The sequence below is a fragment of the Sceloporus occidentalis genome, unplaced genomic scaffold, assembly GCF_023333645.1.
Source record: "Sceloporus occidentalis isolate IW3139 unplaced genomic scaffold, rSceOcc1.0.p SCAF_6, whole genome shotgun sequence".
NCBI lineage: Eukaryota > Metazoa > Chordata > Lepidosauria > Squamata > Phrynosomatidae > Sceloporus > Sceloporus occidentalis.
Genome location: NW_028316986.1, coordinates 49,767,273 through 49,783,592, shown reverse-complemented (window position 1 = coordinate 49,783,592; position 16,320 = coordinate 49,767,273). Strand labels below are relative to the sequence as shown.

Below are 16,320 nucleotides of genomic sequence, written 5' to 3'. Positions count from 1 at the left end.
TGGGTTTCTCAAAAACAAGTCATGCTAGACTAATATGATCTCTTTTTCGGATAAAATTACCAGCTCAGTAGATGAAGGGCACAGTATGCTATATACATAGCACACCTTGATTTCAGTAAAGCCTTTGACAAAGTCCCCCATGATATTCTTGCAAACAAACTAGCAAAATGTAGGCTAGACGATGCAACTGTTAGGTGGATTTGTAATTGGTTGACTGGCCAAATTCAAAGGGTGCTCAGCAATGGTTCCCCTTCATCTTGAAGAGATGTGACCAGTGGGGTGCCACAGGGTTCTGTCCTGGGCCCAGTGCTATTCAACATCTTTATCAATGACTTGAATGAAAGAATAGAGGGCACAATTTTTTGTGGGGTTCTCGGGCTATGTGGCCATGTTATAGAAGAGGTTGTTCCTAATGTTTCGCTAGCATCTGTGGCTGGCATCTTCAGATGCCAGGAATAAACTCTTCCAGAAAACGGCCACATAGCCCAAAAACCCCACAAAAAAACTATGGATTCCGGCTGTGAAAGTCTTCAACTTCATAATAGAGGGCATGCTTATCAAATTTGCAGATGACACCAAATTAGGAAGAGTAGCTAATACCCTAGAGGAGAAAATCAAAATTCAAAATGACCTTAATAGATTAGAAAGCTCATCCAAAACTAACAAAATGAATTTCAACAGGGAGAAATGTAAGGTACTGCATTTAGGCAGAAAAAATGAAATGCACAGATTTAGGATGGGGGAACCTGGCTTGATATCAGTACATGTGTAAGGGATCTAGGAGTCCTAGTAGATCACAAGTTGAACATGAGTCAATAGTGTGATTCGGCAGCCTAAAAGGACAATGCGATTCTAGGCTGCATTAATAGAAGTATAGTGTCCAGATTAAGGGAAGTGATCGTGTCACTCTATTCTGCCTTGGTCAGGCCTCACCTGGAACACTACATCCAGTTCTGGGCACCACAATTCGAAAAGGATGTTGAAAAGCTGAAGTATGTCCAGGGAAGAGTGACAAAAGTTATGAAGGATCTGGAAACCATGCCCTATCAGGAGAGACTTAGGGAGCTGGGTGTGTTTTGCTTGGAGAAGAGACGGTTAAGAGCCCTGTTTATATGATAGCCCTGTTCAAGTACTTGAAGCGGTTTCATATTGAAGATGGAGCAAGCTTGTTTTCTACTGTTCCAGAGAACAGAATCCGGAACAATGAATACAAGTTACAGAATAAGAAATTCCACCTCAACATTAGGAGGAACTTCCTGACAGTAAGTGCTGTTGAGCAATTTGTTTAGTGCAGCCAAATCCAAAGAAGAATCAGATAAAGAATAGGAAAAGAAAGAATTAAAGGAAAAAAAGAGGAGCAAAATCTCTACGATGCTGTTAACATGAGGGAGGGGCATACTAAGGAGAATGGGTGGAAAGCACTGAGAACAGGCGTGGTAATGAAGAAGTGGGTCTCCCACCAAAAGGATAGTTTTTGATGTTTCCAAATTTATAGCTGTGTTGGCACAGAATGACCTATATACGTATGTGAGTCACACAGACCACAAAGAAGAATAAATTGATATTTCAACATAAAAACAAAAATTCATTTTCTTTTGAATATAATATGTTGGCAAAATTCCAGGATTCTTTCATTTCCTGTTGCAGAAATGAATAGTCACCACTCTCAGGCTATCACTTCCTCCTCCTCAACACAAATATTTATCTCATTACAAATTTAACAATTCAAAAATAGTTAAATACGATTTCTATTAAATTTTATTCAAGGCCAGGTAGTACAATTCTTCATTTGCTTAACTTTATTGCCTTACCTTTTACTGAGGGAAGTATAACACAAACTTGAAACCTGTGCTCAGCCTTTTATTAAGAAATACGGTATATTATTAATACTAAGTACATGGATATTGAAACAGGGCCACTGCAGATGTACCTTTAACCATGGTTAGGAGATCACAAGCAAATTACATAACTGCATGTGTAAATCTATAGTCTTATATAAATAAACCATAATAATAATAACAACAACAACATGCTCCCCATGACCATCACATCTCTTACCAAGACTTATTTCCTCCTTCCTTCTTCAACTGAATATTGCTTTTGTCCCTGCTGTCTTTAACCATGGTTAAGATTAACTAGACTTTCCAACTATCAAGGATTTTCAATCAGTTTTGAATCCTGGTTCTATATTCTAATTAAGCAGGAGCCCTGCTTAGCCTTAACTAAGAAAAGAATTTATTGTGAAAGGTAGAGCCAGCCTGGTGTGGTGGTTTGAGTGCTGAACTGTTACTCTGGAGACCAGGGTTTCAATGCTTGCTTAGCCATGGAAATACACTGGGTAACTTTGGGCAAGTTGCACTCTTGGCCCAAAGGAAGACAAAGGCAAACCCTTGCAGAATAAATCTTGCCAAGAAAACCCTGGGATAAGTTTGTCTTATGGTCACCATGAGTTGGAAATGTCTTGAAGGCACAAGATAACTAATTGTGAAGGATGGAATATAAGTATAGAAGAGCCATACTGGATCAGACCAAAAGCCTGTTTAGTCCAGCATTTTGTTCATTATCTTGTGATAATGAATTTCACTGTAACTATGCATTGTGAGATGTTTAGGAAGGATGCAAGAAATTCAATTCATGACCTGTATGTAAACAGATCTTGTAGCATGTTTGAGACTAACTGAAAGAAAGAAGCTGGTAGCATAAGCTCCTCATAGGCTCAAGTCAATGAAAGTTTATGCTACTAGCTTCTTTCTTGCTATAAGATCCCTTTGCATTCTGATATTCCAGACTAATATGGCTACATCTATGTCTTTGAATCCCATGACCTGTTCATATTTTAAGAATGCACAGAAATAAAAATGCATCCTATCCCTGTGCCAACCACTGTATTCATGGACCCATCAGTGTTCTACAACCCCATGATGAGCCCATATCCAGATGTTACCTTGTTTTCCTTTTTTTAAAAACAACACCATAATTCCTTGGATAAAACCCTGTAGTAAATATAAAAGTATTTACTCTTAGTAATTTCACAACTGCTTCACTGTGTTTCCCATTCTATAAATATGCCATCTATGAAAGCAGAAATAACAATGGAAGTGGGATAAGGGTAGTGATTGCAGCATGACTTTACACACTCCACTTCTGAAAGGCTTGCTGGGACTTTAACAGAGATTTCACAGTCACTCTTTATTTTCTGACTGTTCAATCACTTTAAATAGGTTGTGCAACTCCTTCATCGTTCTAACCACCTCTTTTGGAATCAGGCCTAACAACCTCATCTGTACCGTTTCCAATAATGCTGATATAGCAGTTCTCTCACAGATTTATCCAAATTTTCCATGTAATTCAAAGTTTACCATTTTTTCCTTTGGTCAGTATGTGTGTTATACCAGCAATCTGAATGTCACAGACTATGCTTAAATTTGATAAGAGAACACTTAAAATAACGTTTGAAGTGTATTTCCTATATTTTTTCCCTTTAAGTAATCAATGAGAATATATAGCTGTTTAAACAAACCTATGTAAATATGGGTAAAAGTTCCAAACAGTTTATCTAATCTTAATGATTTGTAATATGGACACCATGATGGATCGATATGTAGATTAACAAATTTATTACAGCATAAGATTTCATAGAACCAGTTCATGTTACCAAACTTTGGAATACTTAATTCAGAGAGCACAATTCTTTCCTGAACTATATTATTAAACAACAAGTGAGTGGTTTTTGTTTACAAAATAGGAGCATGAAAAATGGCCTGTACCTTTTGCAGCTGATGGAAAATATAAGATAATGTCCGTGGAATAATACCGCGATCGCTGTAGCGTTCTGCTCCCCCAGTGATAGTAAAAGTCTTACCACTGCCTGTCTGTCCATATGCAAATATAGTGCCATTATAGCCAGATAGAGCACTGAAAGAGAAGAAATGCATTCCTTGTTTATTTATCTTGTTTTCATTTTATTTATATTATCTAATATTCTGAAATCTCCAAGCAATTCACATGTTAGATATAGATATAATCTATATTTTAATAATTTATTTATTTAAAGAATAATAAATAGTTAAATAACTTAAAACACTCCAACAATCAGTACAAGAGAGTAGTGAATAGTTGTCAATGAAGGAATACCTAAACAGATACCTTTTCAGCAGCACTTTGCAGATAAACACTGTGTTATGAAAAGCTAAGCAGAGACAATAGGGAACAAGACCAGGCAAAGAAAGAAAGGGATAAAAAGGAAGACGAAAGTACTCGCAGACAAAGAGAAGAAAAGACACAAAGAAAAGGCCAGAGAGAGAAGGATAAACAAGAAGCTAAGGTGATAATTACTGACAATCAGGGGAATAATAAAGCAGAAGGAGTTACCCCAGAAGGGTTAGAGTAGTATGCTGAGAAGTTTGTAAGAAATAAGGACGCTTATGGAAGTTAGGAAAAGAAAATGGGATTTAAAAGTATCTCATGGAATGTAAAGGGAATAAGCCAGGAAAGAAAAAGAAAACATGTAATGCATTTTCAGAGAAAAATAATTTTGATGTGCTTTGTTTTCAGGAAACTAAGATAAGGGATGGAGATGTAAAATACCTGAGAAATAATAAATTGGGATCCTTATTTTGTTCAACAGTAAATAAAAGAAAAAGAGGTGTTGCAATTTTTGTGAATAAAAAATATGAAGAAAAATTGTTAAATAAGGATAAAAATGGTAGATTTATCTGTGTGGAGATTTCGATAGAGAATGTTAAATATGTAATATTAAATATCTATGGACCGTTAGAAAAGAAAGAATTTTTTTATAAAAACTTAGCAGAAATTATAAGAGAGGTGGATAATGACAATTTAATCCTGACACGGGACTTTAATGGTGTTATAGACCCACAAAGGGATAGGACATTTCTGAAAAAAATGATAAAAAAATACCAGGGAAGATTACCGAAAAGTTTTTTTGATTTAAAAGAGGAATTTAATTTAATAGATGTTTGGTCGCAGTGTTATGGAGATAAAAAAGGATATACATTTTAGTCGGATGTGCACCAATCTTTTTCGAGATTAGACATGTTCTTGATGACAAAACAGCTGTCTACTAAAATTTAAAAAATGGAAATATGGCCGAGAATGATCTCGGATCACAATATGATAGAGCTAGAAATGAATTTGATCAGGTATAAAAATATAGGATGGAGATTAAATGAAGGTATATTAGAAGATGAAATCTTTGTAAATAGAGTAAAGAAAGAATTAATAATGTACTTTAAAGGGAATAGTGGAAAGGAGACTAAAATGAAAGTGGTTTGGGACGAAGCAAGGCTTTCGTAAGAGGATTATTTATACAAAGAACGACGGAAATAAAAAGAAAAGAGAGACAGTTAGAAGAAAAAATTAGAAATGAGCTTAAAGTCAAAGAACAAGAACTGCAAAGATCAAAAGTGTATAAGAAAATAATTAATGAAATAAAACTCTTAAAAGAACAAGTGGGGAGAAAAATAACAGAAGAAATAGCTATAAAACTAAAAAAATAAAGCAAAATCAATTTGAAAATGCAAATAAAATTAGCAGATGGATGGCTAATAGACTGAAGAAAGAAAGAGAAAAAGATGATAACAAAAATTAATCAAAACAATACAATTATAACAGAACAAGGAAAAATCAAAAATACATTTGTTACGTAATTTAAAAATTTATTTGAGGAAAATAATGGACAGTTAACATCGGAAAAACATTTAATAGAAATAATTAATAAACATAATGAAATAAAATTACATCAGGAACAAAAAAAAATGCTAAATGCGGCTATAACATCAGAAGAGTTGAGGAACGCAATAAGGAATTTAAAAAATGGGAAATCTCCAGGAGAAGATGGTTTGACAACAAAATATTATAAGACCTTTGAGACAGAACTGCAAGATCCCATGAGACAAACATATAATTTAATTCAAGAAGAAGGGAAACCAGAATCTTGGGGAAAAACCATAATTTCATTAATACCAAAGGAAGGTAAAGATGATCAATTAGTAAGTAATTATAGACCTATAGCTTTAATGAATAATGACTATAAAATTTTCGCATTTGTAATGGCAAATAGGTTAAAAAATATACTGAAAGAGAAAATAAACAGGGATCAAAACGGATTTATACCAGGAAGACAAATCAAAAATAATATTAGAAACATAATTAACATACTGGACTATTATAATACACATAATGAGAAAAAAGCTGCACTGATGTTTGTCGACGCTGAAAAAGCGTTTGACAGTATTAGCTGGAAATTTTTGCTTAATATCTTAGAGACAATGGATATGGGGGAAAACTTTGTCACAAATGTAAAGGAAATATATAAGAATCAAACCGCACATCTGAAAATTAATGGAGAATTAACAGAAGAATTTGGTATAAAAAAAGGGACAAGGCAAGGTTGCCCGCTATCCCTATTATTGTTCATTTTGGTGCTGGAATTTTTGCTGAATAAGATTAGGAAAAATCAAAAGATAAGAGGAATTAAAATAAAGGGAACGGAGGTAAAGGTTCAAGCCTATGCTGATGATGTGGTGGTGATCTTGGAAAACCCAATAAATAATATCGAACATGTGATGTATGAATTAAAATGGTATGGAAAGTTATCAGGATTTAAAATCAATAAGGGAAAATCTATGATAATAACCAAAAACCTAAATAGAAAGGAAAAAGAAATACTGAAACAAAAAACAGGATGTGAAGTGACAAATAAAGTAAAATGGAATATGGATTTCAAATAATAGCATGAATCTTTTTGACAACAATTATAAAATAATTTGGAAAAACAATAAAAAGGAACTATATAGATGGTCTAACTTAAACCTATCCATCCTTGGCAAAATATACGCAATAAAAATGAGCATACTACCAAAAATCCTATTCCTCTTTACTAACTTGCCAGTTAGTATAATTCATAAGATTTTAGATCAATGGAATAAAGAATTTAGAAGCTTTATTTGGAAAGGAGGTAAGGCGAGAATTAGGTGGAATAATTTAAAGGAAAAGAAAGAAAACGGAGGATGTGGTATGCCAGATATAAGAATTTACAGATGGGCTTGCAACATGCTCTGGATACAAGATTGGATTAAACTGGAGGAAAAAGATACATTAAATTTGGAAGGAGCTGACCTCTGTTTTGGGTGGCACGCGTACCTTTGGTACAATAAAGCTAAGGTGCACAAAGACTTTTATAATAATCCAATACGAAGAACGCTAATACAAACATGGAATGTAATTAAAACAAAGTTCTATTATAAAAGACCAGGATGGGTATCAACTCAAGAAGCATTCGCTAATAGATGGGATCAAAAAGAATACTGGTTGAAATACAGAGACATAATTAAGAAAAATGAAAAACAAGAGATAATTATGAAATCTAAGGAGGAATTAGTCAAAGAAAAAAAAGAAATTAATTGGTATAGTTACTATCAAATGAGATGCAGATTTAAAGAAGATATAAAAGCAACAGGGATTGAATTAAATTTATCAGAACTAGACGAGATAATAATGAAAGAGAAAGAAAAGAAAATTCTACAATTTGTTTAGAGATAGAGAATTGGAAAAAGAACCAATAAAACAATATATGATAGACTGTGCAAAGGATTTTGGGCATGATATACCGCTGATCACATGGGGAAAAGCTTGGAAAAGAACAAACTCTTTTACTAAAAGTCAAGATCTAAAGGAAAACTTTTTAAAGATTAGTAAAAGATGGTACTATACACCTGCCAGACTGAAAAGGATGCTCAAAACTGAATCAGATAGTTGCTGGAAGTGTCAAAAAGAAAAAGGAACAATGATCCACATGTGGTGGAAGTGTGAAAAGGTAAAGGAATTTTGGGATGAGATACATAAAATAATACAGCAAATATTTGGCATTAAATATAAAAAAACAGAATTATATTTACTAAATATGACTTACTATCTAAAGGTAGAGGATGAGAGGAGATTATGGAGAATTTTTTTTATATATGATAACACTTGCTAGAGTGATTATAGCTAAAAATTGGAAACTAAAGGAAAAATTGCTAAGTAGATGAATGGTTATGGAAATTGAATGAAATTAGACAGTTAGATATGCTCTCATGTGTATTAGAAGATTAAAAAAAAGGATAATGTTGAAAAAGAATGGAGACAAATTGCAATATTCCTGGGAAAAAGACGGTGTATAGACAAAAGCTGGTTCACCAAGGATATATAAAATAAGAAGAGGAAATGGTGTGGACCAGAAATAGAAATATATATAGGAAAAAGGTTATGGATAAATTTGAGATAGAAATTGGAGAATACATGTGGTTATACAACTGTATAAGAAGGAAAAATATTCTAGTTTTAAGTTTTCTCTTTGTAGATTTTAGGGTTGTATGTGGAATTATTTGCAAGAAGCAAATTAAAAAAAAAGAATATGAAGAAACTCAAAGAAACAGTATGAAGACAGGAAGTAAAGAAAATGAAGAACAACGTGATATAAGTATACAGATTAAATTTTTGTATTTATTAAGTGTTATGTACTGAAAATTAATAAAGATTATTATACATCATAATACACAGATTATGGAATCCCCAGCCATATGTTCCCAAACCAGATCCATTGTGGTTCTCCAGAGGTCTCAGCAGATGATGTTATCAGTCTGCAACTGGCTCTGAGGACTATAGTTGGATACTTCTCCACTCCACTCTCCAGCAGCAACAAAATAGCTTTTGGGGGCAGCTATCAAAGCAACATTGAATGAGGGGCTTTAGTTATTGTGGAGGGAGAAGGAAATATTAACCTCCACAATGACCCCACCTTCCCAAAAAATACATAAGCAAACGTAAGGTGTAATTATATCTATATATGTCACTAACAGCATGCTAGCCAATGTCTATCCTGTATTCCTTGCCTCTTATTGCAGTTTGATCTGTCCCTCACCTTGCACTGTGTTTGAGTTGGCTTCTGACTACTCTTGCCAGGTTGCTGCTTGGTTTTGACTGGTTTTCGATCCTGGGTTACTATCTGACTCTAGTTCTGGATCGTATGCACCCAATTTTTCTACTCACTGATAGGATGTTTTGAGTCTGAAATGTGTTTTACCTTCTGACTTTATTTCTGGCTTTACTTTCCCTTCCCTACTTTGTTCGGATTGTCGTCTGCAACCTTCTCTGTATTGACCATTAAGATCTTGCTATGGGACCTACTTATCAGAGAAACAAGACACTGAATATGAATGACAGCTTTATGTACAAATCTGTAAGCATATGGTTTGCAAAAATGTGGTCTAGATATCTGTTCCCATAAGCCTATTCTCTTCCTACCACCACATCATTGGCAATATTTCCGTATGATAAAGTACTCAAGAAAAAAGTACGTACTATATTTTTAATAAGATTTTCTAGTCTTCAAGTAGAAATTGTACTGGATTTTTTTCAGCTCAAAAACCTAATGTACGTTTTGTAAAAAGAAAAAGTTGTATGCACACTCCGTTTATGAGAATTGTTATAAATAAGTCAAGCTTTAAAAACAAAAACCTTTCCTAGGAGGATAAGGCCATGTGTAGGTCAGCTGCTAGTCTGGTGCCATGAGAGAAGCAAAGGGCCTTCAACTCATTTATCTGGAAGCCTAGGCATTTGCCAGATGGCTCAGTATAATCTACAATAGCAAAATGTCAAAGAAAAGCACACAATAATATTCCAAAGAAACAAAGCATCTGCTTACAACTAAATATCAGTATTGCTGGAAGTATTTGTTTTCTGCAGTTATTAAGCAAATATTCCACCTTAGTTTGGAAAAGAAGCCATTGCTTTTTCAACTGTTATAACATATGATTAAAATGAAATAGTATTGCATTTTTGGACACAGTGGTATTATACTAAAATGTTTTCTACCCCTCTCTACATGTATGTTTTGAGTTCTTGAATGGTCAACACCTCAAATTTGGCACTGTAGTTGCATTTTTATTTAAATACAAATATCATTAAAAATGTTTTCCCAAAGATCAAACACTGGTATATATTACAGTCAAAGTAAATACTTTAAAATGAAAAAATAGTAATAGCTAATTTACAGTCCAAAACCATATTAAAGTACCTGACACATTAAAACAAGTTAAAACCATGTACAGTATATACTCAAGTACAAGTCAGTCTCATGTATACAATGACTATAGGTTTGGGGCCCAAAATAAAGGCATTTGCTATGACCTGTGAATACGTAGAGCATAAAATTAGGAGCATGTAAGAAAGGGTGTAAAGGAAATTTTAAATATTGTTAAGAAACTTTATAAGTTGCCTCTTTCTCATCTAGGGTGACCACTACAGATCAGGCTGCTGAAGGAGGGAAGGGGGTTGAGAGAACAGATTGTTGAAAAGCAACCCAGCAAACTCCTCCCAGTTTGAGGCATACAAAGGTGGGTTCTAGGGTCTTTTCTGTAGCCTCTGCACACCTCAAGCTGGGAAAAGTTTCCTGGGTTCCTTTTCAACAATCCACTTCCTTGACCCTCCCCAGTAGCATGGCTTCCCCAGAGGTCCCTGAAAAACCATCAAGAGCAATTAAAGATTGCCTTCTCTGGAAGTCATTAAACAGAAGCTTGATGGCCATCTGTCGGGGATGCTTTGACTGAGAGTTCCTGCATGGCAGGTGTTAGACTGGATGGCCCTTGTGGTCTCTTCCAACTCTACAATTCTATGATTCTATGGTTACTCCAGATCAGACCACTGGGAAGGAGGGCTGAGAGAGTGGATTGTCAAAAAGCAACCCAGAATACTTGTCCTGGCTTGAGGCATACAGATGCTGGCCTACTGAACTTGGAGAAGGAAGGAAGGAAGGAAGGAAGGAAGGAAGGAAGGAAGGAAGGAGTCAAGACTGCCAAAAAGGCCCTAGAGCCTTGAGACAAAGCTCTGTTTCATGCCAGGGGCCAGCTGAATAAAAAGCTGATGCAAAAGAAGGGCTACAGCAGAAACCCAACTGAACTCCCTCCTCTCCTTAGCCTGACATATGCACACACATGTTAACACACACACATACATGGATCCAAACAGGACAGGTGCATGCAAATGAGCCTGCCCACCTGCCTGTGGGAAACTAACTATAGTGAACAGGGATGTGGCTTCTCTAGACCTGGCGGTGTGGCTATAGCTGCAGGAGCGAGCAGACATGTCCATATGTCTGCATACAAAACAGCCACTTGCAGATGTCTCTTTCACTTCAGCTCTTTAGGCAGCCAGCCTCTGGCATGTAACAGGGATTCGTCCCAGGGCTTCAGGGCCTTTAACAGTTAACAACAACAACAACAGCAATCGGATGATAAAAAACATTCCTCTTCACTGACACTACCTGAGCATTCAGAACTAGGGATGAGGCCAGGAATACTCCTAAGGTTCAGACCTGCTGTCACAAGAAAGTGTAACCCTTTTCAAAACAGGCTGCATTTCTCTTCTTGCCTATATAAAACTTAATTTTGTCTAGATTAAGCTTCACTTTATTCCATTCCAAAACTGCCCATACACACCAATATAGAACTTCCATTACTTCCCCTAAATATAACCACAGGAGTAATAGAAGTAGATTTCATCTGAATGTTATTGCTACTAGAGTGCTATAAAAATATAAATTAATTCAAAATACAATTTGCTCAAAATAATTTTCACCACATATACCCCTATAACAAATGACTCCAGAAAGGCCAACCCATAGTTACAAGCCCCAAACCAGAATTTCTCTTTAGACAGAGATGTCTTTTCTGGCCCAAGAGTGAAAGCTGCCTTCATTCTGAACATTCTGATCACTTCCTTAATCAATTAATAGAAAATATGTTATTAGACAATGAGATTAAAGGACTGAAAACAAGCAAATTATAAGGTAGTATCCAAGTAGGATTTCTAAATCCTGTCAATATATAAAAGGAAAGTAAAATCTGACACCTGTGAGAGGTAAGAATTCTCCAGTATAAACTGAACAATATAATCAAATAATTGTTTTCAGGCTGGAAGAAAGAAAATATATTATGTCTTCTTGCATGTTTGAATGTATATCTGATCAAAATTTAAACATCAAGTCCATTAAGGAAAGAGTAAAGGAAGTAGCCAGAATAGTGAAGTCAGAGAAGAGGAACCAAGCAACCAGCTCCACTTTTCTTTGTGCCATTCGATGGCTATACCTAGCTGGATGCTCTATACAGAAAAAGAGATATAGAATCCTTTAAAAACAACAACAACAACAACAACAACAACAACTGTACAGAAGGCATATTTTCAGACACTTGTTGTCATCAAAACAATTAGAGATCATAACATTTGGGGGAGGGAAGATAAGCTTTAGCCTAGTTCCAGGATATTCAACTAACATCTTTCTCTGTGTTCCAACCGAAACACACCAAAGACCCATAGTGAAATAAGTGAACCTACTGGAAGTAAAGTGTAACAGATTTGCAGTGTTACAATTTTTTATGTTAAGAAAGTTGCACATATGTGCCAAACTAGACTGCTGATAGAGATACTGATATGCCTACTATTTATGTTTTTCTAGTATTCTAGAAAAGAATGAATCTTTAGTAATACATACCTAATTCACTAATATACAGTGCACAGAAAACCTCACAGTAAAAACATTATGTTCTCAGCAGGGTTATACACAATATATTGTAAGTTCACAACAGGTTCTCTCTCTTTTTAAAAAAGATATATAAATATAAGCCTTCAAAGGTCTCCAAAGTTAGTTTACAGCTTTAAAATAATAATTATATTATAAGAAGCAGAATAGGAGCATGAAAACTTGCTATGAAAACAAAGTCACAAGGAAGCAGGAATTAAAACAGATCAAAGGCTTGGTAGAATATGACCTTAACCAGCTACTAAACGTCATTAATAAGGGAGACAATCGAAACTCTAATAGGAAGAAGTGTTAAATTTTCCATTAACTACAAAGTCCAAAAACCCAAGTGTGGGATCTTGAAACAGTAAACCCTGGGACAGGATGCAGTATAATTTAAATGCAGATTAGAAACAGAAAAATTATTTTTATTCCATCATTAATTAGCACTACTTTAAGCTTTACCTCAATAGTAATTCATTTTGTGCTAAAAATAAACCCTTCTCTGCTTAATGAAACAAGCAAGATATTACACTCCTTACCTAGATTATTTTCCTTCCAACACTGCACTTTCATTCCACACATTACGGAAGCTTTTGAGAGCTATGAAGAACTTGGCATTATGTTGGAAAACTCAACTGTAAGATACTGTTAATTGGGGGGGGGGGGGGATGTTTCCAGACAAATGTGTTCCAAGAGGACTTCCCTTTGTAAATAATATATAATTTAACATTTTTCTCATCTGAATGACTTATATGTTTATTTAATTGAGATAAACAAAATATCTCAATATTGTATCTTTTTGTGTTTATGCCAAATTCATGGCATAAAACCTATTCAGTGATACTGTTCATTTCATAAATATGGCTAGTTCTTTACTTGTATCAAGCAACACTAATTTTTGCAATGCAAGTGAATACTGGCTACATCAATTTCTATAGTGACAATTAAAATTGGCCTAAAAATAACTAATTGTTTTAAGCAGCTTCAACTATGCAAAATGTAATGGGGAAGGGTTTGTTTTTGTTTTTTGTAATATGTGCTCTTTCATACTATAATATAGAAGCACCTTAATGGTTATGAAATCTGCTTTTTGTGTCAAAATATATCTTAAAGGATACTATACTTTTAAGGAGCAGTTTGATGAACAAGTCCTTGACACAAATTCAAATATGTGGCTTCACATCCTTTTAAGGAGATACTTTAATCACTAGTGTTCTGACACTTCATTTTTAGCAAGATTTTAAAAGGAGAAAGGAAAGTGAAGTCAAAACATGCTATAAATATAAATAAAAACCCTATCATTATGTCAAAGTGACATTCCAAAAGGGCATGATTTTCTTCCTCCACCATCCTGTAAATAGATTCTAAAGACCTCTGCATCAAGCCACCTACACTAATAAGAATAAGGATGTGATGTATGTTTGCCTATTATAGAGTTCATTCCTTCACCCAAAGGATATAAAAAAGATCAAGAATGGGCATTCCTTCTGGTATATCACTGTTTCTCAGTCACTGGGCTGGTGCCTGGTACTAGCCTAAGACTGATTCCTAATTATCTCCAAGAATTGGGGTCGGTTTTATTTTGCTCTAGCAGCTTCAGGTGTATAATATTCTGAATATGGTTTCTGTTATATTCATACAGGTAGTTACCAAGGTGAAGTGCAGTCCTTCTACAGAAAACTGCACATGCATCCACCTCCACAGAGAGAGGCTATCTTCCTGATACACAGTGGGCCCTTGTTATCCACTGGAGTTTGGTCCCAGACCCCCCCCCCCCCCCGTGGATACCAAAACTGTAGATGCTCAAATCCTATTAAATACAATGGCATAGTAAAATGGTGTCCCTTATATAAAATGGTAAAATCAAGGTTTGCTTTTTGGAATTTATACAATTTTAAAAATATTTTCAAAGTGTGGCTACTTGAATATGTGGATAAAAAAATCCGTGGATACAGAAGGCTGACTGCACTAGTTAAATCATGAAGCAAGTAGTTTGGAAGCTCATACATGTTTAATCAAACCAAGGATTTTCTTGTCCGGAATGAGATGACCACAAGCCAAGACATGAGTGTAACTGGAAGAAGCATCCGTGGTAACTGCACCCTGCCAACCTACAAGCCAGCAAAGTAACTGCAATACCAAGCTGCATTGCTGGCTGAGAACTAATCTGGTAAAGGGTAAATGTAATCAGTTTGGAACAGCATTACAGAAGATCAACACAGAAGCCCTCTGTCAATGAAGTACTGTTGATGTTAGAAAATTTTGGTGAGGTCTGGAATCCTGGGGGAAGCAATGGTTGAAGCTGGCCAAGAGGTCTAGGCTTTTGATTTCCTGCATGGACTACCTGAAACCAATTTCACTACCAATTTCAGTACCAATAGATTTGTTGTTGTTGTTAACTGCCCTTGAGTAGGCCCCAATTCATGGTGACCATGGTCTCATGGATGAGATTTCTCCCCTATCCTGTACTGCTCCACTTGTGCTTATTGTCCAATAAGTCCAAATTGTTATTTAATTTGGATGGTTTTGATTCTAGATGTGATTACATGGAATCAGGAAAAATGCTCCAAGATGTATAATGCCATATTACTATAATGTGAGATTTTGACTTAGAATAAGACTTTCTTGTACATATCTCTCTGTTAATTCCTATTGCTACTTAAACATTTGAGCGTGCAGATTGTTATTTCCCCAGGCAGAGGGAAGGGAAAACTCTGAACTGAGTTTCATTTTAGTGTTTCTCATTACTCCATTTCCCAGAAAGGAAAAGTGGGGAAGGGATGAAAGAAAGCCCCAGAAGTTATCACCTTCTACCTGATGGCATAGAATTACCCTCAAAGGGACGGGATCGTGGGAGGACAAGGGCAGGAATTAGCTTCCCCAGTCTTCCGTGAGAGATTGGGGCAGGGAGACATTTAGTACACTGTCCTCCTCAGATTTTCTATGAAATGATATGTAGAGGCATATGGCCTCTCATACTGGTGGATGTACATATGCATCATGACCAGTAGCCACTGGTAACCACACCCTTCACACCTCTGCCAATGTTTTGTATAGGCAACCTGGAGTGTCTTATCAAACCAGCTTTATGTAAACAGACATATTGATGGGGGGCAGAGAGAGAGAGAGAGAGAGAGAGAGAGATAATCAGAAATGAGATCAATGATACTGCAGTGTCCACCAGTATACTGGTAGAATCTACAATAGAATTCCACTCGAATCTAAAAATACTCCTTCTACCATTCACTTTACTATTACCATTTCATCCTGTCATGCACAATGTGGATGAGTGAAACAGAAGGGCAGTAGGGAATTTAGTGGCTGCAGCACAAATACTGGAGAATTCTACTTTCATAGATGCTCTTCTCAGTCCTAATCTTCTTCTGATTTCTTGACTGCAATATCCATTCTGGTCAATATTTGATCCAAGGTATGGGAACTCTTTAACTATTTCAGTGTTCTCATTATCTTGGATGAATTCTTGTAGATCATATGTGGTCATTATTTTTGTTTTCTTTATGTTAAAGATTAAGCCTACCTTGCCACATTCCTCCTTAATTTTCTTCAGTAATTGTTCCAGGTACTTGTTGATTTCTACTAATAGTATTGTGTCGGCTGCATATCTTAGATCTTAATCTTCCTTCCTCCTATCTTCACTCCTCCTGCCTCTGAGTCCAGGCCCACTCTGTATACAATATTTTCTGCATACAAGGTGAATAAAGAGGGTGGTAGTATTCAGC

General features: G+C 35.6%; 1 protein-coding gene across 3 annotated transcripts in view; it reads right to left on the bottom strand.

The window, feature by feature from the left end:
• The window catches only part of KIF6 (kinesin family member 6), a 248,852-nt gene that overhangs the window by 219,398 nt on the left and 13,134 nt on the right, over positions 1–16,320 (bottom strand). For all 3 annotated transcript variants that reach the window (XR_016281700.1, XM_089529584.1, XM_089529586.1), the window contains one exon: positions 3,768–3,915. Coding sequence is in view for 2 of the 3 variants with exons in the window: in XM_089529584.1 (XP_089385710.1) it covers positions 3,768–3,915 (148 nt within the window). In the remaining variant the exon portion in view is untranslated. The remainder of the gene's footprint in view (positions 1–3,767; positions 3,916–16,320) is intronic.